Consider the following 27,683-nt stretch of genomic DNA (forward strand, 5'->3'; position numbering starts at 1 on the left):
AAATCCTAACTAATAAAAGAAACTAATCTTATCCTTAATTAACCAACGAAATTAATCCCAATTCTAATCAATCAAAGATTTGACCATAATACCCTAATCCTACTACATCAATTTTGCCATGAAATTTTTTGTTTAAAATTTATTTTGAGATGATTAACTATCATCAAAATTTAACAATCTCCTAAGGTAAAGTTAAAAAATGGGGTCTCAAACTTTTAGCATTTTTCCCAACGTGGTTTCCTCGACCCTCTTGGAATTTTTGTTTCTGTGTGCAAACACTTTCTTAAATAGGGAACGTGGGTTAAAAAAATTTAAAATTTCATCTATCAAACAATGTCCGACCAAGTTACCCAAAAATATAAGCAAGAAAGTGACTCTTTAAAAGAGGCCAATGACACCCTTTAAAACGGATGAAAAATGGCCTATACCAACCCTCTTTAAGAAAAAGTACCAAATTTTTGCCTTCGAGAAAAATTTTCAATTTCTTTCCAGATGAAGGAATGAGTTAACTATCATCAAAATTTAACATCTTCAGAAGTAAAGTTAAAAAATGAATCCTCAGAATTTTTTTTTTTCCCAACCTTCTTTCCACTAGCCGTTTTGGGGTTCCATATTTATTTTTAGATGCAAGAACTTTTGTCTAAGAACCAAATGGAAACTAGACTCAAAATCTTGGTATCATAAACATATCTTTCCTTAAAATCTATAACTCAATTTGGAAGTAAAAACATCTTAACTACTAATTTCTAATAAATTTCTTTATTTACAAAAATTTCTGTTGATATTGATATTTTATCGCTATATTCATATAATTGAAATCTCGTTCTCAATATGCCATAGCTTGGTAAAGCATAGAGTTGGGACAAATTTCCTGAAAGAACAACAGTTGTGTATTCACAAATTAGAACCTAGCTTGGCAAGATAGATATGACAAATTTTCTTAAAGGAAGTAGAAACTGTTTCACGTTCACGACTTCATTGGTAGCTTGCCAAGAGCTGAAATAATTCTATCCTCAGTTATCATCCTGTGGTTTTCATAGAAGTCCAATATCTCAATTGAGATATTCTTGACCTGCAAAAAAAAAAAAATATATATATATATATATATATATATATATATATATATATATAGACTATAATGTTTCTATGCAGGAACATTTATCAAATTAATTCTAATTTTTGAACAAGATAACGAAACTTTTCATTACAAAAAAGAAAGCAAATAAAAAGCCTCAATTACAAGAGAGTAACAAAAGGATCCAAACTAAGACATATAATAGTGAATGGAATAAAGTATTCTGATTCTCTCAAACCTAAGAGTTTTACATAAATTTTCCAAATAGAAAATCTTGATGATAATTTTGGGGATAATCTCGTTGACACCCATGTAGTTGATGAAATTGAAGAAAATGGAAACAATTTAGATAGATAAAACAGGATTGAAGAACTATGTGACCATGGGAAAACGGATTCAAAACACATTAAAGCCCTAATTTCAATCGATTGCGTGGAAGCGTAAAGGAAGAAAATTTTAGCACTTCCGACCTGGAGATTGTGCAACCCAATCTGAAGGAAGATGAAGAAGAAAGTGATTTCTAAGGTTTGAGCCTTTTGGTATGAGCCTTCCAAGCCCTTGGATCAGGATTTCTAAGGTTTGGTGTAAGTTGAGTCTTCTGCTTTGTTCCAACTTGGCAATGGCAGCAGAATCTCTTTGGCAAGAAGCATGGAATAATGGTTCTCTATATTTCAGTTTTTCTCACCTCTTCAAAATGCCCAATGAGTCCGTTTTAGATCATTGGGTTAAAAACCTATACTTTCACAAAATATCCCTTTTCTTTGTTGATTGCTGAAGGATGATGAAACTTTAGATCTCAGAGTTTTTAGATGGTAAGTATAAAGCTAATCTCCCTGATTCTAGAAGTTGGAGTTGGATTCTATTGGTAGACTTTCTGATTCACTTGCTAAACATTAGGTTGCTTCCAATTCTAGTGAAAAGTTTGTTTATAAAGCCTTGTGAAAATTTAATTGCCTAATCGAGTAAATGTTCTCCTTTGGGTATATTATGGTTCGATAAATTGTTCAACCACTTCAAGGAAGTTTCCTTCCCATTGCTTGTGTTTTTCAATTTTCCCTTCATGTTTAGCTGATGGTGAAGATTTTCCGCATATCTTCTGAGTGAAATTCTTCTAAGCCATGTTGATGGAAATTATTTTCACTCTTCAATATTTTGTGGGTGGTGCTTTGTAATCTGCTCAAGGAAATTTTTCTTTTTCAGCTTTTGGTTACCCCCCCTTTGTTATCTAAGTTTTAGTTATTATGTCCATTGTGGTTAAAACTATTCTTTCATAAATTTGGTTTGAAGGACCACAGAGGATTTTTAGGATAAATCTCTTCCATTAAGAGATTGTTTTGATTCTGCTCAAGTCACAGCTTCTTCATAGTGCTCTCTTTCCACGCATATTTTTCTATTCAAGATTTATGTTTAAATTGAAATGCTTTTATTGTTGTTTTTGTTTATTTTTATTTTGATTTCATTGTACTATATTATTCTCTTTTCATTTGTTCAATAAAAAGTTTCATTTCCTTAAAAAAAAAAGAAAAAAGACAAAAAAATCAGTTTGAATCAATTAGCCTCAAAGCTTCTTTGTGGTATTCTCTTACTAATCACTTTTTTGAACAATTATCCCTAGGTTGTTCTCAATCAAAGTATAATCCTCGATTATCCAACAAACTCAATGCACGAGTCCCTTCAGGTACATTCGATAAAATTGCAACGATACAGAGAAGATTAGCATGGCCCTTGCAAGGATGACACACAAACAAACCCAATGCACGATTCTAATAACAGAGACTGAATTGACTCACCACATTCACATATAAAACTTAGGAAGAAATTTAGCTTTCAATAGACTCACCACGTTCATATCAACATGAAGTTCTTCAAACCATGCGGTTGTGTCTTTCTCTCTTAGTACACTAGCAATATATATGCAAGCCAAAGCTATCAAATAGGGTGGATGTACAAGAATTAGATCCATCTTGTAGGTGTCGTTCACAAGTCCCCTGTACAAATCGAGTGTTAAAGATCCTCGGTTACCGATTGAGTGTTAAAAATTTGAAAAAAAATATGTGTACAATTGAATGGTTACACAGAAGGTTAAGCAAACAAAAATAACCATGATAAAATCAACACTTGTTTAGATTACAAAAATACTGCATCAGATATCATTAACTTAATAAATCAACTCTCCAATCCTTCCTAATTTCAGCTAAACAACTCTACACCCCAAACATTGACTTCCTATTTACATAGACATATGTTAGGAACATGATACCAATTTACTAGAACACCACCTAACAAGAATCCCACTCAAGAACACTAAAGTATGGAAATATATGAGAATATGCTAAAATATCGTAAGAAAAGTAACAAGGTAACCTCCCCTTCCTAGAGGATTAGTCTCTTCCTAATTTTCCAAAAGAAATACCACAAAATTACTTAAATTTGAGGGAATAAAATTATTTTTCTCCCACACTACATGCAATCTTATGTCTTCTTATATAGGAGAAAGACCTCTTACAATTATGAAAAATAATAAAGATAGTAAAGGAAAATATTTAACCATTAATATCTACACATAAAAATTCCAAAACTCCCCCTCAAACTGGTTTGAAGATATTTTCCATAGCCAGCTTGTCAATCAATCTGTCAAATTGTTTCTTTGGAAGGCCTTTAGTTAGTACATCAACAATTTGCTCTAACGTAAGAAGATAAGGAATACATATTATTGTTCCTGCTTCAATCCTCTCCTTAATAAAATGGTTATCAACCTCAATATGTTTTGTACTATCATGTATAACTGGATTATGAGCAATAGAGATGGTAGTTGTTCACCTCGTAATTTTGATTCTAAGAGTGCTTAAAATGATGAAGGAGAATGGTGATGAATGGTTATGATGAATGGAGATGGATGAAGAATTGCTCTATCTCTTAGTATGGAAATCAGACGTAGCATTGGTGATAGACGCATGCACACCTTGCTGATGCGTACAAGTTTTCTTAAGTTAGACCAAAGTATAAATCTAACCTAAGTTTCCTGGTAAGTCCAAGGTCGAACACAGAGACTCTAGAATGTACTAATGCAAGAATTTTTTTCGTATCTAATGCAGAGGTTTCCTAATTAACTGAGTGGTGTTGATTATTTACACTAAACTAATGGCATGCATGCAAGAAGAAATAGCAGTTCGGAGGGAGAAATAGATTTATGGATGAATGGTTTTCAGTGTAAGTGATATGTATTGACCTCCTAGCAGGAATAGCAAGCCTATATGAGCACAATGAAGATGGAATGAAGATGGTGCAGATGTTTGTTTACAATCTAAGTGCTCATGCTAAGCATTGGGAATTCTATTCTATAGTTTATGCTAAGTTCAACATCTCTCGATGCGAATTGCACGCATAATCCTATCTCTAGGGTGCATGCGTTGGTTATAAAGAACAGACAAAAGACATGAGCAATTCTATCTCTAAAATTACTTCACGCCTTGACTTAATGCTTTCAATAGTTAAATTGCTCTCGAGTGACTTAACTACTTAATTACTTTAATCAAGTGATCAAGAAGACTTAAGCAACAATCTCGATCAGTTGATTAAAGTAATTAAGTCAGAAAATTCACAAACACAAACAGATTTGAGAGTAAATAGATGGAGAAGTGATGAATGGTCAAAGATAAGATTGACTTAAAGATAAATAAGTGTTTGTACAACAATCTCGACTCGATGAAATAAGATGGTGAATGAAAATGTAAGATGAAAAGGAAGAAGTCAAGCTGCAGAGTTCAATCTCTTGTCCTCTTTGGCTTGTTTTAAATACTTGCTACAACCAATTAGGTGGAGGAGTTGAAAAAGATATCTCTCTCGAGGTTCTCTCCAGTAATACCTCTTGATCAACAGTGGAATGGTGGTTTTCCCTCCTACTTCTTGCTTGCAGACGACAGGGAGTTCTAACTACTGGTTCTTATGAAAATTCTAACTGTCTAAGCTCAAAAGTGTCTAACTATTGATTTTGCAGGTAGCTTCCCCTTTTATAGGCAATCTCTTAACAACTTGATGATTTGACTGCATTAATTTCCATACCCTAGGACAGCCACCTGCCACTTCTAGATTGCTCAGACGCTGTCAGTCAGATACCCATACCTGCAAGTGGTGATTTGACATGAAATGTACAAGCCAACTGTATCCTTCATGCGTCAAACAGTCTGGGATGCATACCCTTGCGTTAGCCTTCACTGCAACACTTAGTAAAGTTCTTATTCCTGCATTGAAATGCGTTAGTGAAGCAGCTTTTTTACTAAAAATGATAATTTTGTATGAGTTTACTACATTTATGGAATTTCATGCATTTTCCTTCATAATGAGTGTGTTTACGTCACTAAAGATTCTAATTATTCTAACTTTGAGAGAACAATAACTTGTATTTCTACAAGTTATCAATAGCTTTTATTGTCAAGTCAATCCGTATAGGCAGCATCAAAGAAGTCTTCAATTCTTCTAGTATTCTTTGATCCATGTGTCTTCACAAATTCCATGAGTTAAGGCTCTTAACTCTACTTCAACACTACTTCTGGCCACCACATTCTATATTTTACTTCTCCATGTAACCAAACTTCCTTCAATGAAGGAACAATAACCAGAGGTAGATCTACTATTTGTAGCGCTTCTTGTCCAAACTGCATCTTGGAAGTGATTATTCCTTTTGAATAAAATACCTTTTCCAGGAGACTCTTTCATATACCTCAAAATTCTATAGACAGCTTCAAAATGAGATGGTCCAAGAGCATGCATAAACTGACTAACCATGCTCACTGTATAAGCAATATCAGGACATGCATGAGACAGATAAATTAATCATCTAGCTAATCTCTAATAAATTTTTTTTGGCAGGAGATGATGTGGAATAGGTAATCTCATAGATAAAAGATCATCCTCCTCTCCTTTACAATGACTGGTGAGGGACTAAAAGGTATATCTTCAAAAAACATAACATTGGAATACTTGTTAAGAGTAAGACAATAACAACAATAACCCTTTTGAACATGCAAATAGCCTAGAAAATGTCAAAGATTTTGGATCTAATTTCATACGATGTGGACGAATATCCCGAGCAAAATAAACACAGCCAAAGATTTTAAGGGCAATAGGAAACAAAGATTTCGTAAGAAAAAGAGTACGATGAGGAATCTCTCCATTGAGGCCAGAGGAAGACATTCCATTAATCAGAAGCAAGCAGTGGACACCGCATCAGCCCAAAATTGCTTTGAAATATGCATTTGAAAGGATAAGGCGCGGGTTGTTTCAAGGAGGTGTCTATTCTTTCTTTTAGCAACTCCATTTTCAGATGGAGTGTCTGCGCAAGAGAATTGATGAATGATGCCACGATCACATAAGTAAAATCCAAGTACATGAGAGAAATAGTCACCAACATTATCAGTGAGCAAGGTTTTGATAGAGACATTAAATTGATTTCAAATTTCAGCATGAAAAGCACAAAAATGAGACAATAACTCAAAGCGATTTTTCATTAAATATAACCGAATCACACGAGAATAATCGTCAACAAAAGTAACAAAGTAACAAAAACCTGTTTGGAACACAACTGGACAAGGACCCCAAATATCATGAACTAACTCAAATGGAACATTGGCTCACTTATGGACTCTAGGACTAGAACTAAGACGATGAAATTTAGCAAATTGACACGAATCACAATTCAAAGACGACAAAGAACGAAATTCAAGATAAAGTTTCTTCAACACGGACAAAGAGGATGGCTCAAACGACAGTGAACTGCAAACAGGGATGTAACTCCAGAGCATGCTATAACTTTTGGTATCTGGTGGTCAAAAATGTAAAAGCCCCTCGACTCATGTCCTCTACCAATAATATTCTTTGTCATATGATCCTAAAATAAGCAATAACTAGGGAAAAACGAGAGACAATAATTAAGGCCACGTGTAAGCTGGTTAATAGAAATTAAATTAAAAAACAATTGAGGCAAATGTAATACAAAGGACAAAGAAAGAGATGGGGTGAGAGGAATAGTGTCGAAGCCAAGAACAAAGGAGGTGGATCCATATGCCAAAGTGACATATAGGGATGTGGCAGGGAATAAAGGTGTAGAAAATAAGTTAGAATTACTATCATATAAGCGGTGATACCTGAGTCTATGAACCACTTGGCAGATGATGTAAGAAGGCATTTCGAATTACCTGTCTCAACAATGGTGGTAATAGGATTCGATGAAGAAGATGCCTGCAAGGATTCCTGAAATACTTGAAATTTAGCAAGGTCCTCAGTAAGGATGGTAATAGACTTTTCGGCCATATCACTAGTGGAAGCTATCTGAGCATGTTGAGATCGTTGAGCCTTGTACAACAATTTTCGACAATCACGTTTCAGATGTCTTGGTTTACGACAATAGTGACAAACAATCTCCTGAGAATCTAATTTTCAATTATCATAACTAGATTTCTAAAAATTGTTGGTCATCCCTAGAGTAGCTCGAAAGTTATTATTCTTGCTTATAAGAACACTAATAGGTTGAGAAACAGACGAACCAGATTGAGAGCTCTCAATATGAAGAACATGACTAAAGACCTCCTCTAACGACGGAATTTTAAAATTAGAAAAGAATTTGTGTTTTATTCATCCCAAATTCAGATGAAAGTTCATTCAGAAATATCATAACAACCATCTTTTCTCGCTGGGCTTGTTGAACTTTGATATCTAGGCTAAAAGGTAATAAGAAGGCAAGTTCGGCAGCTGTCTACTTAAGCCTCATAAAGTAGCTTGTAACAGGTTCTACTTTCTATTCGGCTTGAAAGAATTGCATACAAACTTCAAATATTCGATGGATGTGTTCTTTTCCCAAGTACAAAAATTCTAAGAACTCTAAGAGTTCTTTAACAGAATTACAATGATCTACCAAACCAACAATCTCACTCTCAATCGAATTCTTAATCTGAAGATAAAGTCGAGTGTCACCACGAAGCCAACCCTTTTTCTTAGCATCCTGTGGTGGATTCTCAGTCACATGATCATCCATATCAATACTAAGTAAATAAAACTGAATCGTGTGAAGCCAATCACAGTAATTAGCACTATTTAACTTATGTTATGTTATCTTTGATGCTAAAGGAATTACATTGTATACAATCATATGCTTCATCTCATCCATTAAGGACTAACACACGAACCCACAAGTAGAATTAAACAAATCAAAATCAAAAGCAAGGTAAACCAAAGAGCAAAATAGCCCCAAATTAGAACAAAACAGTCACAAACCCTAGGAACAAAAGGGTATTTTCCAAACAGTCTCACACTCGAGTAGATGTTGGTAGAACCAAAGGCACAGATGGACTGGAAAAGGCAACCCGAGACGAACCCAACCAATGGAAGTGAAGAAAATGGCCTCACACGCACCCACGCGCCAGCACGTGTACCTCATGCATTGGTAGTTTCTGGCGAACGGCAAAGGCTGACTGAGGTGGATGGCGGCGACACTCCTCCTGAGGTGGGCAGTGTCGACAAACAGCCACTCGAAGTTGATGACCCAATCTCAAACCCTAACTCACAAAGTCGTCGAAGAATATTCTAAACCCTAAACAAAGAATGCTCTGATCTCATGTACTCTGTACTTTTGGAGAATGAATTTCTTATCATTTAATTAGACAAAAGATACATATATATAGGTGAATGAGAAACCCTAATATAGGATATATAAATTTACGATAAAGGACAGCTATATATATTAATTTAAATATATATTATAACAAACAAAACACATGTAGATGACAAATTGGTGGGTAGCAGTTTTAGAATTTGATGAATTTGCTCTTGCAACATGGTAAAAAAAATTGTGAAATAGTAGAAATCCACTCAAAAATTTGAAACCACTTAGAACTTGAACTTCAAGTTGAGTAAGAAAGTAAAGAATAATTCAAATCAAACCAGACCAATCTCTTAACCAAACCAAACTTGAACCTTAGACCACTCTTTAGACCAAATGAGCCTAAGATATAAAAAAACTTAACCAAATTAAAGTGACCTCCAAACCCTAGAACAAAAGTGACGATCTATCTTGACGGCGTACTCCACGACGGCACCGAGTGATAGCGTCGGTGATGACGTGTGAGGCAAACAATGCCAGCACCAACGATAAAGGCAGACGACAGTAGAAGTTGCAAAAGAAGCAGAAGCGTCAGTGAGTCTAGGAGCAGATGTCGTGCGCAAATCTGGGCAAAGGTGTAGCGGTTTGGACAGCCAAATCTGAGATGATGGGCGGATGTAAGCAGAATGTCGACGTGAACGAAGGTGAGCTAGCTCTAAACGCCTTGTCGTGTGCGGATCTTGGCAAATGTGAGCAAACGCCGATGCGCACGAAGGTGAGCTGGATCTGAACGTCGACGAGTGATATTCGAACGACTTTGAATACTGACGATGGCGCGACTTCAACTGGAAGTAGGATGCGCCGATGAGTTCGACAACTAGGGTTCCGATGGCGGAGGCAAAAGAACATGGCTCTAATACCAACTTAAATTTGAAGGAATAAAATTATTTTCTGTGAAAAATAATAAAGATAGTAAAGGAATATATTTAACCATTAATATTTAGACAAAAATTTCAACAAAATTCTTCACACCTCTAACCTTACTCTCACCTAATATTTGTAACCCAAAAGACCTAACAAACTCCATTTGTAATTAATAGAATACCCTTACAACTAATTATACTAATAGTCCTACTATTTTCCTAAATAGGAGCCAAATTTAAAACTCAACCCAATGCTCCAAACAGCCCCTCAGGGTTTCTTCACTAACTAAACTGAAAAACAATCTTCAACAAAATCAATTACCTCAAACAATTTTGTATCTTGCTTACCTTCAATTAATCTTGCAACATCCATAAAGTTTTAAAAGCCTTTGAAAATAACTCACCTTGAATTGGAGAGTCCAAAGGAGAAATATCACCAATTCTTAGATGAAGATTACCATTAGTCTAATCTTTAATTGACTAACATTTTAATCTAAATACAATTTTACCATGCACAAATCTAAGAGAGCCTAAAGGAGAAATATCACCCATTCTAAGATGAAAATTACCATTAGTTTAAACTTTAATTGACTAACATTTTAGTTAAATACAATTATACCAATGTTTTAAAATGCTCATGGTAGCCTCGGAGGCTTTTCCTCTTGAAGAGGCGAGCCCATATGAGGCGTAAGCCTCAAATAGTGAATAAAAAACATTTTAAAAATCCTAAATTGGTATAACCAAATACTGCTAAACATGATTGTCATAAAAAATGCAAAAAGAAAATTCACCCCCACAATTTTCACTTAATCAAAATTCTAAAAAGGAATCTTTATCACTACTACTACTATTATCATTAATGAGATTTATTTGTACTATAAATCTTCGCCTTCAATGTTTTGAAAAGTCACAATAGTAAAAGTAGTCCTAATTCAAATTGTCACAACTCAAACCTTAATATTTTTTAAGAAGCTAGGCAAATCACTATTATTTTTCTAATCATTAGACAAGGTGCATAGATTTTACGCCTCGATGCGATCTATCTCTCCCTCTCCCTCTCTCTCAATGGTTAACATAGAACTATCCTATTGAAATTTGTGTTCTAAAACGTAATCATAAAACAATCCTTCCAACAAAACATTAACACTAAAGAGGTTAGTGGCACTAGCCCCGTGTGCGCTCACCCGAACCCAGTGTCTTCGGCATGCTTGTCCAAGGTGTGTTTGCCTCATGTTCAAACCATTTTCAATCACCTTATATTAAAGTCTTGTAAATAGTTTAGTTTTCCTTCAAGTCAAGTGACATTTCGCCACTTTTGATATGCAAACCTGTCATGGTGGAATATGTTCAGAATGTACTATAGGAAAACCCACAAGTCAAGCCCCGACTAAGTATTTTTGTACTTTTTGCAATCAAATCTTTCTTGCAATTGTCAGCCTTCAATACTTTCTTTAATGATGTTTTCAAAACTCCTCTCTCTTATGTTTTATAAAACCATTCTCTCTCGAAATGGTGAGTGGAGGCTACATCATATAGTGACATTGTCCACGACTTCTGATTTGTACATGGTTGACCTACTCGTCGAATTAGAGCAAGTCCTGTACTTGAAAGTATGCAATTGTGATAAACACCCTTGTCCGTGCGCACACGCACCTAGCACCTATAGGCGCATATGAGCCAGCAAAAATACTCACGGACTAAACTATCAAATAGAACTACCCTAAACCAATTACGTAGTCCTAGTACATCTAAATAATGTGTACATGTTTTTATGCTCAAACTTTTATAGCAATTACGTAGTCCTTGCAAAGTGGCTTAAACTTATCCACAAGTACTACAGAAGGAAAAAGGTTCTGGTACATTGCACGCAAGAAAATCATGATCATCCACGTTTTTACGCTCAAACTTCCATAAATTTTGAAACAAAGAATGACAAGAAAAAAGATGAGCTAAATGATAAGAGAAGCATTAAATTGAAATAATGCATCGATCAGATCCTTACCAAGTCATTTGAGTCATATTTATGTCATTCAAGCCTGCATCTTGGAGCAACCTGCCAGTGGTTTTTTTTTTTTTTTTTTTGGGGGGGGTGAGGGGCGTTTAGAGTTAGGATAAACAAAACCATGATTCTAAATATATATGAAAACATAGAGGACGGGAAAGTTAACAAAACGGACAAGAAGAATTCGCGTAAACCAAAAAGATCAAAGTCCAAAGCAGGTTTTTTTAGCACATTTAATTCAGCTGGGCTACTCACAATTTGTCTTTTCTATGAGACCAATCCTTAAAATTACAAACTCCACAAAGAAGTGAGAGAGAAAAAGATTGAACATAATATGAATAATCACGACAAAGCTGAGATCTAAAAAACAACAAAAGATACAAGATAACCAAACCAAGGCAATTAATTTGAGGTGTAATATTAAACATGGAGGAGGATAAGAAGAAGATAGCTGCATGAGCTTTGAGAAGTTCCAACCGATACTAACTAAGATAATAACTGTAAAATCATCCATGATTTTATTATATTCTCATTATAATTCTTTCCTTTTATATACCGGGTCTTTCTCCTATATAAGAAGGCTAGGTATCTTACAATTGATTATAGGAATGCAAAATAATTTATTCCACTCAAATTGAAATGGTATCAGAGCATCTAATGATTTTGAAAGCCTAAAAAACCCCAGTTTTCTTAAACCCTAAAAACCCTAGCTACTGTTCCACTGTCAATTATCTCCAATCATTCGCCGCTACCAATCAATCACATATCCCCATCAGATGTTGCATTTCAGCTACCTCGTTCATTCATTTGTCACAGCGTCTTTGGATCTTGTCGAATGTTCACAAGTTATCACCACCGGTCATCCTCGTCTTCATCTTAGACCACCACCATTCACCATGGTCTACTTCCATCACCGTCTAAGGTCTTCAACCTCAGACGAGTTCACCCATCTCTATTAGTGTTTGTTGTAAGCTTGCAATTCAGTCCACTCCGATCGTCAGCTAGTAGGAGTCATCCTATCCCAATAGCGTATATTTGGAGCTCAATATGAAATCCTATTTTCTTACAAGACCCATTCGGATAAGGGAAAACTCCTACCCGGTGACTTCATCCTCTTGTTCGTGTTGGGTTTTTCGTTCGTGACAGGTTCCTTGCTCGTGTTTGTGAGTTTGGTGTTTGTTGTAGGTCTCTTCTCTAAAGCTATTCGTAAATCTATTTTCGAGGTTAATTTCACGATACTTGTCCTCCCAAATTTGGTTTAGTCCACAAAAACTTGGTTCAATTGGGTCTGCAAGAACCTGGTTTGGTCAGTCAGCATCTAGTTCGGTTCAATTCAGAGAAACTAAATTCTATTTTTGTTCCTTTATCCTGGTTGAATCTCAAAGTCTATTATTTCCTATTACTTGTCACCATGTCAAAAGAGCAAATTCATCCAACCATGACGTTGCTAACAACCAATTTATCATCTAATAATTCTTATGTTTCCTTGACGCAACCAGGAATTTATCCTCAAATCTTCTCTTCTCACAAACCTTCTTTGTGGATTATTGATTCCGGAGCTTCTAATCATATGACTAGTTTGTCCTCTCTCTTTAACTCTTACTCTCCCTCGTATTCAGTGTTTTTAAATGCCCAAGGCGCCTTAAGGTGCAATGGCCCTCTAGAGCCTAGGAGCAAGGCCCACAAAAAAGTGCAAGTTTTTTTTTGTGAAGCGCACTATATATAAAAATATTACATTAAAAAGAGAGAGTATAATTGAAGTGGAAATATGGAAAAAAGGGACCCAAAACACAAGAAATTTTGCATTTAGATTTGGTAAGGCCCACAAAAAAGTGCAAGTTTTTTTTTGTGAGGCGCACTATATATAAAAATATTACATTAAAAAGAGAGAGTATAATTGAAGTGGAAATATGGAAAAAAGGGACCCAAAACACAAGAAATTTTGCATTTAGATTTGGTAAACCTGATCCTTTTAGTTAATAAAGAAGGAAATCCTTAATTATTACTATTTTTTAAAAATAATTGAAAAACCCCAAGACGCAGGGCTTTGATCCTTGGGGCTTCACAAAAGGCGCGCGCCTAAGGCGTGCCTTATTTTGTGAGCCTCGCTTTTCCAAGGCAAGGCGCCAGACCTGCGCTTTGGGCCTAGGTGTGCCTAGGCATGCGCCCGAGATGGCTTTTTAAAGCACTGCTCATATTGCAATGAAAATGTTAGAATTTCATATGAAAATTTCCTACTAACGTGCAGGAAGAGATACTATTATACTTGTTGAAATTGTGGTTTAGCCCCTAAGGGCATTTTGGTCTTCTTATGTGGTGTCTACAGTCTAGGGTTTCTCGCTGTTTAGTTATTTATACCTATCCCTGTAGTGTATACTGAGTATCAGAAAAATTAATAAAAAACTCTTATCGTGGTTTTTTCTCCCTGATCTAGGGTTTTCCACGTAACTTTGGTGTTTTTCTCTTCTACCCTTTTATTTTCAATATGGTATCAGAGCATGGTGATGAGATCATGGCAAGGATTGAAGAAATTCAGTCATCAAACCTAGCAAGGGATGCAAATCAAGTGGAAAATTCCCAAAGTGTTGAAATTAGGGTTGTCGTCGACCAATATTTACAATCGTTACTAAGGCCATTGCAGAACCAAACTTTTGTGCAACAACAAACAACCACCACCGTCGTGCAACCCACCGGTCAGAACCAGTTGCACAGCCCATCGATCGTCGTTGGTGTCCTTCCCTCCATCGCATAGCCCTACAGCGTCTCAGCCACCTTCGAAAACACACAGCCACAGCAGCTATTACCGTCGAGCATCTCAACCACCTTCGAAAACACACAGCCACAACTGATCACCGAAAATTTCCAAGTTCGGCCATCACAACCAATCGGACAGCAGCCAAGCGCCGCCCAGTCGACTGGACAACCCTACCCAAGCACGAGAGTGACTGCTCCTTCAAACCAGGCGCTGAACCAACCGTTCCAACTGAACCAGCCGATTCAGCCAAACTTGGTCTAGCTGAACCCGGTTCAGGCAGCCCACCCGGTTCATCAGGGCCACTTCCTTGCTCAGTCAGCCGCTTCCTCCACGCCAACGGAGTCTATGTATTTGGGTTTTTATGGGCAACAACAACCCACAGTGGGTTTTGGCGGAACAATTGGTTTACAACAACAACTGGCACACTTGCTGCAATGGCAGATTTCGCACTCGGGGCAGCCATTAGATCCACCGCAATTCCTTCGGTTGACTGTCACCCAGATATGTATTCAGGCTTTCCATTATGTTCGCCATAAACGGTAACCGCTTACCCTGCTTTACCTATTACAAACATTATGTCTGGTTCTGTAGGTAATTCTACAGGAATTTCTATTGGAGAAAAACTTGACGGCCAAAACTACTTTTCTTAGTCTCAATCTGTGAAAATGGTCCTTGAGAGACGGCATAAGTTCGGATACCTAACCGGAGAGATACCAAGACCAAACCTTGGGGATCCCCAAGAACGTATTTGGAAGGGGGAGGACTCTCTCCTCCGTTCAATTTTGATAAACAATATGAAACCCCAGATCGGGAAGCCCCTACTGTATTCAGCTTCAGCTCGGGATATTTGGGAAGCTATATTCGAAAAGACAAAACGCTTCGCGTCTTTATACCTTGAGAAAACAAGTACACAAGTGCAAGCAAGGTATCCTTGACATAACATCCTATTTCAATAAATTGTCACTATTGTGGCAAGAAATGGATCTGTGTCGCGAAGTTGTTTGGAATTGCCCAGTTGACGGGGTTCAGTATTCGAAGATTGAGAAGGCTGACCGCGTATATGATTTTTTGGCAGGCTTAAACTCAAAATTTGATGGTGTCCGGAGTGAGTTTTGGGACAAAGACCAATGTCGTCCCTGATGGAAGTTTGCTCAGAAATCAGGTTAGAAGAGGAAAGAACCAACGCTATGAACAGTACCGCAAACACCACCTTAGACTCTGCTGCGTTTGGAGTCAAGTCAGTTGGACCAGTGAATGACAAACAGAATGGAAAGTCTCCACTGATTTGTGAACACTGTAAGAAACCATGGCACACAAAAGATCAATGCTAGAAATTACACGGTTGTCCACCAAATGGCAAGTGGCGACCTCCAAATGATAAGTCTTAATCCAATCGAGCCTTTGTGGGTGAAACAGTTGATGATGCCTCCCTGGTGACTAGCCATGTGGATCCAGGTACAGTTGGGACCAACAATGTTGCACAATCAGGTACTCCTCAGTCCTTTAGTTTCCTTGTTGAGGGGGATGAGTCCTGGATTCTTGACTCAGGAGCAACGGACCACCTAACTGGATCATATGATCAATTCGCCTCCTATTATCCAAGTGCTGGAAATGAGAGAATACGAAATGCAGATGGATCGTTTGCCCTCGTTGCTGGAAAAGGTCACTTATCTCCAATTCAATGACTAATTTTACAGAATATTTTACATGTGCCAAAGATATCTTATAATTTGCTATCAGTTAGTAAATTAACCAGAGATTTGAACTGCAAAGTCGTTTTCTCACCAGATAATGTTTCATTTCAAGACCTGAGCTCGGGGAAGATGATTGGCACTGCTCGGCACAATAGGGGGCTCTACTTCCCCTCCAAGGATGCTTCTTCTAGGAGTTTATCTAGCACTTGTTTACTGTCTTCTCTTACTGCTTCTGAAACTGATTTCTTATCATGTCATTTTCATCTTGGACATCCAAATTTTCATTATATGAAATATCTATTTTCCCATTTATTTCGAAATGTGAATGTGTTAATCTTTATCTCGTGATGTCTGTATTCGTGCAAAACAACCTAGGGCGTCCTTTACCTCACAACCCTACAAACCTTCCTGGCCCTTCCACCTGATACATAGTGACGTTTGGGATTCGTTGAATGCCACAACGGTGTCAGGTAAACGGTGATTTGTCACCTTCATAGATGATCACACCCGTCTTACATGGGTGTTCCTGCTTACCGACAAGTCTGAAGTGACAACGGTCTTTCAACAATTTCACACCACCGTCGAAACCCAGTTCAATACCAAAATCACCATTCTTCGAAGTGACAATGGACTTGAATTTGTTAACCAGTCCCTTCGTGAGTTTTTAAACTCTAAAGGTATCATCCACCAAAATTCCTGTGCCTATACTCCTCAGCAGAATGGAGTGGCTGAATGGAAAAATCGCCACCTCATTAAAGTAGCCCGATCCCTCATGATACCTGCATCCTTACCCTCGTATCTATGGAGAGATATTGTACTTACTACAGTTCATCTCATCAATCGGATGCCCTCCCGTGTGCTCAAATTCCAGATCCCATTAGAGCATTTTAAAGAATCTGTCTCGTCCACTCGCCATTTCCCAATTGTTCCTCTTCGGGTGTTTGGGTGCACCATTTTCGTTCATAATCACAATCATCACCAAAGTAAATTTACTCCTAGGGCCCAAAAATGTGTCTTTGTTGGGTATCCGCTCCATCGATGGGGCTACAAGTGTTTTCAGCCTTCCTCTCGAAAGTATTTAGCCACCATGGATGCCACCTTTCTAGAGGACAAACCCTTCTTTCCCGTTAGTCCTCTTCAGGGGGAGACCTCGAGTGAAGAGGCTAACACTTCCACTTACTATGTTCCTTTAGACCTGTTTCCTGAACCTATTCCTGAAACAAATGAGCCTGTCCTCCCTGCAAAACAAGTGCCTTGGATAACCTACTATAGGAAGCATCTCCGAAAGGAAATAGTTCCCAAAATTGTTCCCCCTGTTGCCCTGCCAAAAGGTGTTCAAGAATCAGAACCAGAACCGACTCAGGCTCAAGGTAACCCTAGTCTTGATGATAATAAGTATGTTGAAAGTGATGTAGTGAACTCTGGCAAAGTCAAGGATTATGGTTGTAATGAAGCACAAAGTGATGCTCAGGGGACTGAAAATGAACAACAAATGGGTACATATGAACAAGCAGACAAGATTAATGGGATTGATGCTACCTTGGATTTGTTGATTGCTTTGTTGAAAGGTACGAGGTTGTGCACCAAACACTATGAAAAGCTTCTTGTCTTACAGTAACCTGTTTACGAGATTTAGAGCTTTCACCACCAACCTGGATACTGTGATGATTCTAGACAATGTGCACAAGGCTCTGGAAATTCCTGAATGGCGAGCTGCAATTATGGAGGAAATGCGAGCTCTTGAGACTAACAAAACGTGGGATCTGGTTAGTCTTTCGAGAGGTTACAAAACAGTAGAGTGTAAGTAGGTTTTTACTGTCAAATACAAGTCAGATGGAACTCTCGACAGATATAAGGCCAGATTGGTTGCAAAAGGATTCACTCAGACGTATGGAGTGGATTACTTAGAAACTCTCATATGTGGCAAAACTTAACACTATTCATGTTCTTCTCTCAGTTGCCGTTAATCAAGACTGGCCCCTACATTAGTTGGATGTGAAAAATCCGTTTCTGAATGGTGAACTAGAAGAAGAGGTATATATGAACCCACCTCCAAGTTTCGAAGCACAATTTGGTAATCAGGTTTGCAAATTAAAAAAGTCCTTGTATGGCCTAAAGCAGTCCCCTAGAGCCTAATTCAATCGGTTCACCACCTTTGTTAAATCTTAGGGGTTTGTTCAAGGGCATTCATATCACACCTTGTTCACTAAGAAGTCAGCACTGGGGAAAATAGTTGTCTTGATTGTCTATGTTGACGATATTATACTATCCGGGGATGATTCAGCAGAGATTGACAGGTTGAAACGACGAATGGCAAATGAGTTTGAGATCAAAGATCTCGGTGACATGAGATATTTCCTAGGAATGGAGGTAGCAAGATCGAAGGAAGGGATCTCAATGTCTCAAAGGAAATACACTTTAGATTTATTGAGAGAGACTGGAATAACAGGGTGTAAAACCTGCAGATACGTCGATAGAAGTCAACAGCAATCTGATAGTATCGGTAGAGGATGTTCCTGTGAACAAGGAGAGATATCAACGGCTTGTGGGGAAACTGATATATCTTTCGCATACCAGACCTGATATATCATATGCAATTAGCTTGGTCATTCAGTTTATGCAGGCTCCGTATGAAAGACACATGGAGACGGTTACACGAATTCTGAGGTATATGAAGTCTTCACCTGGAAAGGGCTTGGTTTTTAGAAAGCATGATAAAAGGTGCATCGAGGCCTACACAGACTCAGATTGGGCTGGTTCTGTTACAGATAGGAAGTCCACCTCAAGATATTGTATCTTTGTGTGGGGAAACTTAGTTACCTGGAGAAGTAAGAAGCAAGGTGTCGTGGCTAGAAGCAGTGCCGAAGCCGAATAAAGGACTATGATCCACCAAAGGTTGAAGAAAAAACAAGTTTTCCCATGGGCCTTTAGCAGTGGACAGAGCGTGATCTGGATTTGTTATCACAGACGGAGAAGCCAAACTTGGCAGCAATGACTCTTCTTCAGAAAGCATGTTTTTCCACCCTAAACCTCCAAATCCTTTTTGCAAGGGGACTCTCATTTCTCAACTTTATATTAGTGATCCCAAGATCACCAACACTTTGGGGAAGAGTAACAAGATCCCAACGGACAAGGTGGAGGTTGGACCCCTCCTCTTTCCCCTTTTAAAGAAAATCTCTATAGAGTTTTTCAATCATATGGGCCACTTTGCTAGGTATTTTGAAGAAGGAAAGGTAGTAGGTAGGGAGGTTGCTCAAGGTGGCTTGAATCAAAGTTAGCCTACCACCTTTAGAAATATATGATAAAGTCCACGCTTTGATTCTCCGCTCGATTTTCTCAACCATTCGAGCCCAAAAAGAAAGGGTTCTCGGCTTGCCATTAAGAGGGAGCCCAAGATAGGAATTAGGCCATATACCAAACTTACAACCATAAAGGTCAGCAATGATTTGAAGCTCAACCAAGGAGAGGTTAATGCCAAAAATATTCAGACTTGTGATGGTTAATGGATAGGCCAAAACAGGCTTAAAAAAACCTTGATGATATCAAATAGATTTTTTATGTAGTCGTGATTGTATGTGGAAAAAAGGATAGTATCATCGACGAATTGAAGATGACTAATGGAAAGGCCACCTTTACCAACCCAAAACCTTGAATTTTCCTATCCGCTTCAGCTTGAGTCAGCAGTCTACGAGGAAGGGAGACAGTGGATCTCATTGCTTGATACCCATAGTGGCACAAATTTTACCTCGGGGACGACCATGCATGATGATAGAGAAGTTTGCAGATGTTAGATAGCCCATGACCCATTTTCTCCAACAGTTACCAAAACCCCTAGCCTACGGGATGGAGTCAAGGAAAGCCCAATCCACTGTATCAAAAGCCTTCTCAATGTCGAGCTTGATCACAATGCCTTTCTTATCCTTCCTCCTCCATTCATCAATGAGTTCATCAGCAATAAGATGCATCTAAGTATTTAGAGTGGACTCTATATTAGATTTTACAATAGGAATAGATTGTGGCTTGTTCTAAGGCTTGCCCTAATCTATGGAAGTTTGGGGACCCTTATTAGATGCACCCTAGGTTTTTGAGACCAAATTTGTATTTCAACTTTTTCTATTCTATCAGTAAAAAAATAAAAAGTTTAGTTTCCTTTACAAATAAGGCTGAAATACCACCAAATAATAGTCCAGGTTGCATTACAATATGATTACTTACTGAGACAATGCACGATAAGGGTGGAATACCACCAAATAATAGTCAAGGGCTTCTAGAATCTTCATTTCCATTTCTAGTATGTGCTTGATCTCATACTTGTACTTTTCATCAGATTCTGCAGGGCAAGAACCACAGATTACGACTTTTCACATACTACTAAGGGCATATTCTATCGAATGGAAGCAAATAATCAAATTATAGCATGTCAAAGAAAATATGATTACGTATTTTTTTAATGTAAAACACTAGAAGTCTAGCTTGAACTGTGCTTTCTTCTGCTTTTGAAGCCAAATATAGGCAGGTTGGAGTCACTAATCGTGGATCGTATTCTGTCATACTCTTTCTGAAAAAAAATCAATTGCAAACAACTTCATTAATGTGCTTCATAACAAATTGAGAGACGCTAAGATTTAAGAATCATATGTTTTTTTTAAAAGGAAACATAACTTTTCATTGATAAAATGAAAAGAGTCTAATGCTCAAAGATACAATAACCTTCAAGAGAATAGAGAAATTGCGGAAAAAACAAAAGGAGGAAAAAGATTTAGAACAGATTTAAAAATTATATGTAAAACAGAAAAGCTATGGATTTGAAAAAAAAATGGAAATGACGAGAGAATGAATCAGCCCATCCTTCATTGATGAATTGGTGTAATTTGTCTACACTTCAGAAATACATACTATATATATTTAAGAGTTGTTAGCAGTCGAAAAGTTTTTGGAATAGCTCTTGAAGTACTACTAATTGGCTGACGGTTAAAGAGTTCTCTATCATCACAGAAACATAAATTACCAAAAAAGCAAAGAAAGGAAAAGAGGCAGGTAATGAAACTCCCATGTCAGCAGAATAAGAACTTTTGCCATTCTGGAACAGAATTCTACTGTACCTGGTGTAAACGCGTCTCATATATGTAATAGCAGTTGCAACCACCCTGAAAGAATGATTGAACGTAAGAAAAACTTGTTCGTTGAGATAATTTTATAAAAATAAATACAGAATGCATAATAAAAAATCAAGGATATATATACTGCTCCCTGAAGGAGCACATAAGCTAGGTGAATTTCTATTTGAATACATGAATTCATTTGAAACAAGAAAAAACTTCTCATTGATGTAATGAAAAACTCTAAAAGTTACAAACTTCCAAAAGGAGAGAAAAGGTACGAATAAGAAATAACAAATTCGATAGACATGCCTCCTTCAAATACTGAAAAACAATGCCTACTATAAAAACTACCAAAGACAACCACCAGCCAACTAAAGCCCAACATTACAGTTGTTACAATCTCGATATTTTTTTACCTCAAATGAGGAAAGCTATCCATAACTTTGTTCAAAGATGTTTGCCAAACCACCAAAGGACGGTAACAAAATACTGGTCTGCCCATTACCTATTCCTGAAGGTATTTGGAAAGATTTATTTATGGATTTCATACTTAGTCTTCGCAATACTCAACAAGGAAAATAGAATCAAAGAGAAAGAAAGAGAAAAAGAGACTCAAGAGGGACAGAGAGATTCAGAGAAGAGAAAGAGTGACTGTCAGAGAGAGAGAATTGAAGAAGCTTAGGACATGCTAACAGCAGCATTGGTGCATTTGAGTTAACAGAAAATTAATCTTTTTAAAGTAATAACCTAAATGCACGGTTTAGGTTAAGAGTTTAAAAATTAAAAATTAAGAACAAACAAAGTGCAGAGGGTGCATTAAGCGCAAGCCTCCGTGCTTTGGGATGGCATGCACCTTCCAAGCAATGCCTCACATCAAAGAAGCAAACCGCTGCAATTGAGTCTATTGCTTCAATGTTAGAAACTATATCCAACTCATAAAAAATAAGACATAAATTATATTTTTCTCTTGATATTTTGAGCACTTTTAATGCAATTGTAGACGTGATCTTATGACATTATGAAAAAGAATGATATCATAAAAGAAAATGAGCGAATCATGGCTACCTTTGTCTAACTTTCACATTTTGGGCCAACTTCAAAATATCTGAAACAAAAGAAAAACAAGAATCAGAGAACAACCTATTTCTTTTCTTTTTTTTTCTTTTTAACAAGAACAAACTTCTCATCAGTAAATGATAAGATGGAAAATGTTCATGGAACAAACTTAAAGAGACTGAAAAGAAAAATCAAACTGATAAAGAAGAGATCTCTTAATCCTTCTTTTAGTCTTCTGTGTAACCCTTATCTCCTACAAGGTCAAATTCTTTACATTTTAGGTCGTATATGGGGTGCTAACTCTTTGAATCAGATTCAGAGGCATTATTCTTTCATTTCATGGCCACAGTGGTGCATTCTTTGCATAAGAAATCTGAACTAGGAGAAAATATAGAATCTTCAAGAGTGTGGAGAGATTTTGATCCTTAGCTCTAGATTAGACGAAATGACTTTTGAATTATTCATTACAGAGCCTTTTTTTTAGAAACTGTAATCAAATATAGAACAAAACCAATATAACATGAACACTGCCTTCTGTTAGTCATTATAAAGTGAAGGCCAACATGAAATATTGTTCGAGCCCCCATTTGGAGCCATTCACTTTTGCCATACTTTCATTCATTACAACTCTGCCATGCTCTACTCAATTTCACTTCTCAACATTCGAAGATGTGTACAGAACCATATTAGTTTAGGGTTCATTACAGAGCCATTTCCTTCCACATTAGGTTAGGTTCTTTTTGGTTGCTTCTGGGATGTCCTTTTGTAGCCAGCCTATTTTTCTGTTGGTTTTTTTATTTTTTTTGCCCTGTTCTTTTGTTGGCTTTTTTCCCTATTTGGCCCATTTGTATTCTATCGTTTTCCTTAATCAAATTTTAGTTTTCAAATTTCCTTTTAAAAAAATCTCCATATATTACAAGAGCCAAAATATAAATAAGAATGCCAAGAAAGGATCTAGCAACTCTCAGAAGAAAAAAACTTGCAAAATCAATTACCCAAAACCATACACCAAACAGTCTTCAAAATTGAAACTCATTTCTTTCTATAATTCAAATATATTTAATTTTCAACTAATAACATTGTCTTAAAGCTCATCAAAATACAAAAAGAGATAGAATTACAACCAGTAACGTCCCCCCAAATGCCCCACAACACAACACATACCCCTGCCCCTTCCATAAAAAAAAAAAAAAAAAAAACCTCCCTGTCCATGAGGTGGACGAAATCCTCTGTTTGGTATCTAACAAGTAATTCCTGCAATTAACTTCAAATAATAACAAGAATAACAGCCAGAAATGTTCTTGACTTTAACGATTCTCAAAATAACAGAGTTCACAACAAGGACAAGAAATAAGAAAGATAAAGGTACTCGGCTTTTCGAGAGAGAGCTGGTTCTCCAGGCTACACTAGCCAACAATTTCCTCACCAAAATCACAACACCACACAACGTATACCGAAAACCCATATAACCCCCGGACAACCAGACAATATTTATTAGCATTCCCTCCTGCCAAAATAACTGATTTACTCTTGCACATTTACATTCTTACTCTTATAAGTCTTCTTTTTTTATTAAAAAAGAAAAAGAAAACAAGAAAACAAGACCTTCCATTGATAAAACAAAAAGATTCTAATGAGAAAATGAAGGCATTCTAATTCAAACAAATGTCTTGAATAGAATAATTAGAGAAAGTCTTAGAACGAGAACACCATGAGGAGGCAAGTGAATCCAATCAAATAGACCAAGAAAGGGACTTATTATGAAAAAAAGCCTGTTGATTCCGTTCAAACGAAATCTCAAACAGAAGAGCTTGAACTGCATTGGACCATAAAATCGGTGAATTGTTGGCCAAAACAGGGCCACCAAAATCAGAAGAATATTTTCCCAAAAAGACTAGACAAAACTCCACTAAAGCTGAAAAAATGAGAATAATCTCCCCCAGGCTAATTTAGAGAAACAACACTCAAAGAACAAATGTTGCAAGTCTTTCACTAGGAGCAAAACATAAAGGGCACATCGAGGGAGAAAGGTAGTGTTGTTGAGGCTTGTGTTGACGGGTGGGATAACAATTATGTGATCCAAAAAGCATAGTCCACACAGGAATATTAATTCACTTTGGACTATTGGATTTCCAAAGAGCCTAATAAACAACTTTGTCTAAAAGGGGAGCCGCTATTACATGCTTGGATAATGAGTTAACCGTGAAATTTCAGAAGAATTCAACACCCAACGCCTTGAATATTGAGATTGAGAAGAATAAGGCTGTATGGAGTCCAAACAGCCCAATAAATGCTGAAAAATCAGATATTTCCTCTTCCTTAAGAAATCTTCTGAAAGTAATATGCCTATTATTTCCAAGATCTCATATTGACATATTCTCATCCCAATGTTCAAAGACCGAACCATTGGGGAATAATTCAATCCCATACAACCATGGGAATGTTGATTAGAAAGAAAGCTCTTAAACCCAAGGATCAAGCCAAAATCGGATACGTCTCCCATTTCCCAACTTGAATGCAGCAAGAGTGTCAACTTTTAGCCAAGTTTTAGAAATTCTAATCCAAGAACTTCTCAAACTCAAACCAAATTTTCTAGAAGTGTGCCATCAATGAGTGTTGGAGCTGTGAATACTTTTAATAACTTTAAACCGAAAAGCTTCAAGTTCTTGAATGAGTCTGGAATGTCTTCATAATCGGAGACCTCATGTCCTCCATGCGGCGGATGGAATCCTTTCAGTCCTCTGGAAATCCAATAGTCTATCTCACTCCTATTGGAGTTCTGTGTTTTGTGTCCTTCAGCAATCCTCTATCCTCATTCTCTTAATGAGAAGTTGTATCTTACAATCTTGTTCAAAGAAGATTCAAGTGAAATCTTTTACCCAACAATATTTTGCTTCCATCTGAAATTTCATAGTCTTCAAAGTTTCTTCTACAAAGTAAACGACACAGAGAAATGTGCCTAGAGAGAACAATAAACGCTTGGCAAAAGCAAGGGAAATGTAACTCTAAACATCTAAATCAACACAAAATAACCAAAGAGAAAAATAACTTCAAAATCAAGCTGACCACAGAAACAAAGCTTTGACTTTCCATTCCACAGACTGCCAAGAACAAGCTGTCAGTTCAATTAGAATCTGACTTGCTAAATCAATATGTTTCAGCAAATGGCCTTCTTCCAATATCCACTCTTCCAAATCCATTAACACGAGCTAGGATCAATTATGGAAACTTCATGACAAATCCCAAAACCAACATATGTCCACTTGCTTTATCATCAACTTGAATGCGAAGTCTGTGACTGTGAGATAATCCAGAAGAAAAATCCAATTTCGCATCTCCAAACCATTGAGAAGATCAGCAAATTATCCCTAGAGTAACTTCTATCCGTTGAGTAACAAAAAGACCCGCTTTATAGATGATGCCTACCTTATTGACCGATACCCCTGATACATCAAAACTCGTTGCCCATGGATAAAGAAAAACCGTTTCAACAAAAACAAAATACTTTTTCTTGGTAGGTATGATCCACTGGACATAAATCCAATTTTTCATTTGTTCTTAATTTAATGTTCCAAGTAGCATTTGGATGGTTCTAAACTTTACCAATAAAAAGGTTATTGGCTCTTGCTATTGAGGATTACATAAAGCCTAGGGAAAGTAATTGAAATAGAATTATACATGAAAATGCTAATTCTGGAAGTCAACACTTCCTTAAGTTTGAGAATGTCTCTCCAAGGCTTTTTTCTTCTTCTTGGATCGCTTACAACATATTTGTCGAAAATGTCAGTCCAGAGAACAAAACTACTTCGAAATGAAGAGAAATTTATTGCGTATTTAACTTCAATTACGAGAACCGAGGGAGAAAAAAACACGGCAACCAGTACAACATCAGAGATGTGTTAATAAAAAAGAAAAGGAGATAGGAAAAGGGTAATTACAATTTGCCATATGCATCTTGATGAGCTTGAAGTCTTCGAGAGTGATGCCCCTATCTTTATCGAGCGATTGCACCACATCGACCTCCTCTTGATCCAGGAGTTGTTTGCTTTAGATTACATTCGCACAAAGAGATAAAGAACAAAAAAGTTATCGAAAATATAGAAATTATAAGAATCAGTTAAGCGTTAGGATAGTCTAGGACCGTACTAGTGCGATGAAGTCCAGAAATTAGCCGCCATACTTTGGAACAAATTTCCCGAGTTTCAGCTTTTCGGCACCGCAACGAGTTTTATAGTAGTCGGTGACACGGTGTTGACATGAATGCATCAACTTCCTGCAAGCAAATTTTTTTTTCCGTGTCTTTTTTGTAAACATCTTTTCCCAATGGTTTACATTAATTTTTTTTACAACACTGATCTTTAGGCAATTTGACCACTCATAGATGTGATGCCTAAAATTTATATGTACATGGAGTTTGTATATCTCCATTCGGAGTTAAGTTGTAGTTTTTGAAAAAAAAAAATGACATATTTAAGGTAATTCAAAAATTATTTTAAAAATAACGTAAATATAAAAAGAAAATTCACATATAAGCTATAAATACTAACTATTGACAAAAATAGGGTAGTAAAAATCGTGTACTAATCCTCCAAATCGACATCCATGTGTACCCTAAATCGTGTAATCGGTACACGAGTTTCCTTAGTTAATAGATTTTTTTTTTATATGGAATTATATATACATATATGAATAAGTGAATAAATGGATGCATTATTGTTAGGGGTCTTTTCAAATTTAATAAAACTACTCAAATTATTTACGATAAAAAAGAACCCAAAACGGATGGAAGAAAGCCCAACCCAATATGTGAAATACCAAAAATATCGCAGCCCGCACAAAAATTTGCAACCCGCCCGACATGCGCGTCTTCCACATCTTTTTCTTGCAACGGCAACCAATAACCATTGTTCGCCCTCTATCTCGTCGGCTTCTCCCTCTTCCATTACTTCATTTTCTTCTCTCGCCATTGCTGCTTCATTTTTGGTCTATCATTCTTCCTCTTTCTCTTTTCTACTTCTTCGTCTTCTTCTTCCATTGTTGCTTTCAATTTTTCAAAGTTACAATATATCATCAAATCTTTAAAGGTTATAATCATTCTCTTTTCTTTTAATTTCATTAATTCTTCTACTTAATCATATTTATTAAACATTATTGAACCTAATTTTTGTTTAACTAGATGATAAGCAAAAAAAAAAATGGTCAAAGTTGATGGAAGCAAAGGAAGAGGAAATAAAACAATGAAAACTGAATCATCAATAACCAGAGCAAAAGCAAACAAATATGAAGAGAAGAAGAAAGTAAACTAAATTGTTGATAACTTCAAATTCTCCATGTATCAATAGAACTTTAATATCAATACATACTTGTTGTGCATTATGTCAACTATCTATCTCAGGAACTTTAGTAAAAACTTTAACATCAATCCATCTATTACTGATAAACTTGAATTAAGATAGACAACGATAGAATACTATCTTTGTCT

General features: G+C 36.7%; 1 protein-coding gene and 1 non-coding gene across 3 annotated transcripts; one reads left to right on the forward strand and one right to left on the reverse strand.

The window, feature by feature from the left end:
• Window positions 1-714: 714 nt before the first annotated feature.
• LOC120088350 (cyclin-C1-1-like) lies at window positions 715-26,574 on the reverse strand. Of its 2 annotated transcripts, XM_090305963.1 has the most exons (10): window positions 26,348-26,484; window positions 26,140-26,246; window positions 22,211-22,250; window positions 21,562-21,656; window positions 21,146-21,190; window positions 20,483-20,601; window positions 20,259-20,373; window positions 11,595-11,645; window positions 2,916-3,063; window positions 715-1,072 (listed from the first exon to the last, which is right to left on the reverse strand). In XM_090305963.1, the coding sequence occupies exons 4-10, from the start codon at window positions 21,645-21,647 to the stop codon at window positions 968-970; spliced, it is 669 nt and encodes a 222-aa protein (XP_090162089.1). In that variant the 5' UTR covers window positions 21,648-21,656; window positions 22,211-22,250; window positions 26,140-26,246; window positions 26,348-26,484; the 3' UTR covers window positions 715-967. The 2 variants fall into 2 exon arrangements, with proteins under 2 accessions (XP_090162089.1, XP_090162088.1); XM_090305962.1 differs by lacking the exon at window positions 21,562-21,656 and having other exon boundaries at window positions 26,348-26,574.
• LOC120089598 (U6 spliceosomal RNA) lies at window positions 2,744-2,843 on the forward strand. The gene has a single exon (XR_005485273.1). It is a non-coding gene; the product is annotated as a U6 spliceosomal RNA (small nuclear RNA).
• Window positions 26,575-27,683: the final 1,109 nt, after the last annotated feature.

The sequence above is a fragment of the Benincasa hispida genome, chromosome 10 (assembly GCF_027475165.1).
Source record: "Benincasa hispida cultivar pf3 chromosome 10, pf3_genome.v1.1, whole genome shotgun sequence".
In the NCBI taxonomy this organism is placed as follows: domain Eukaryota; kingdom Viridiplantae; phylum Streptophyta; class Magnoliopsida; order Cucurbitales; family Cucurbitaceae; genus Benincasa; species Benincasa hispida.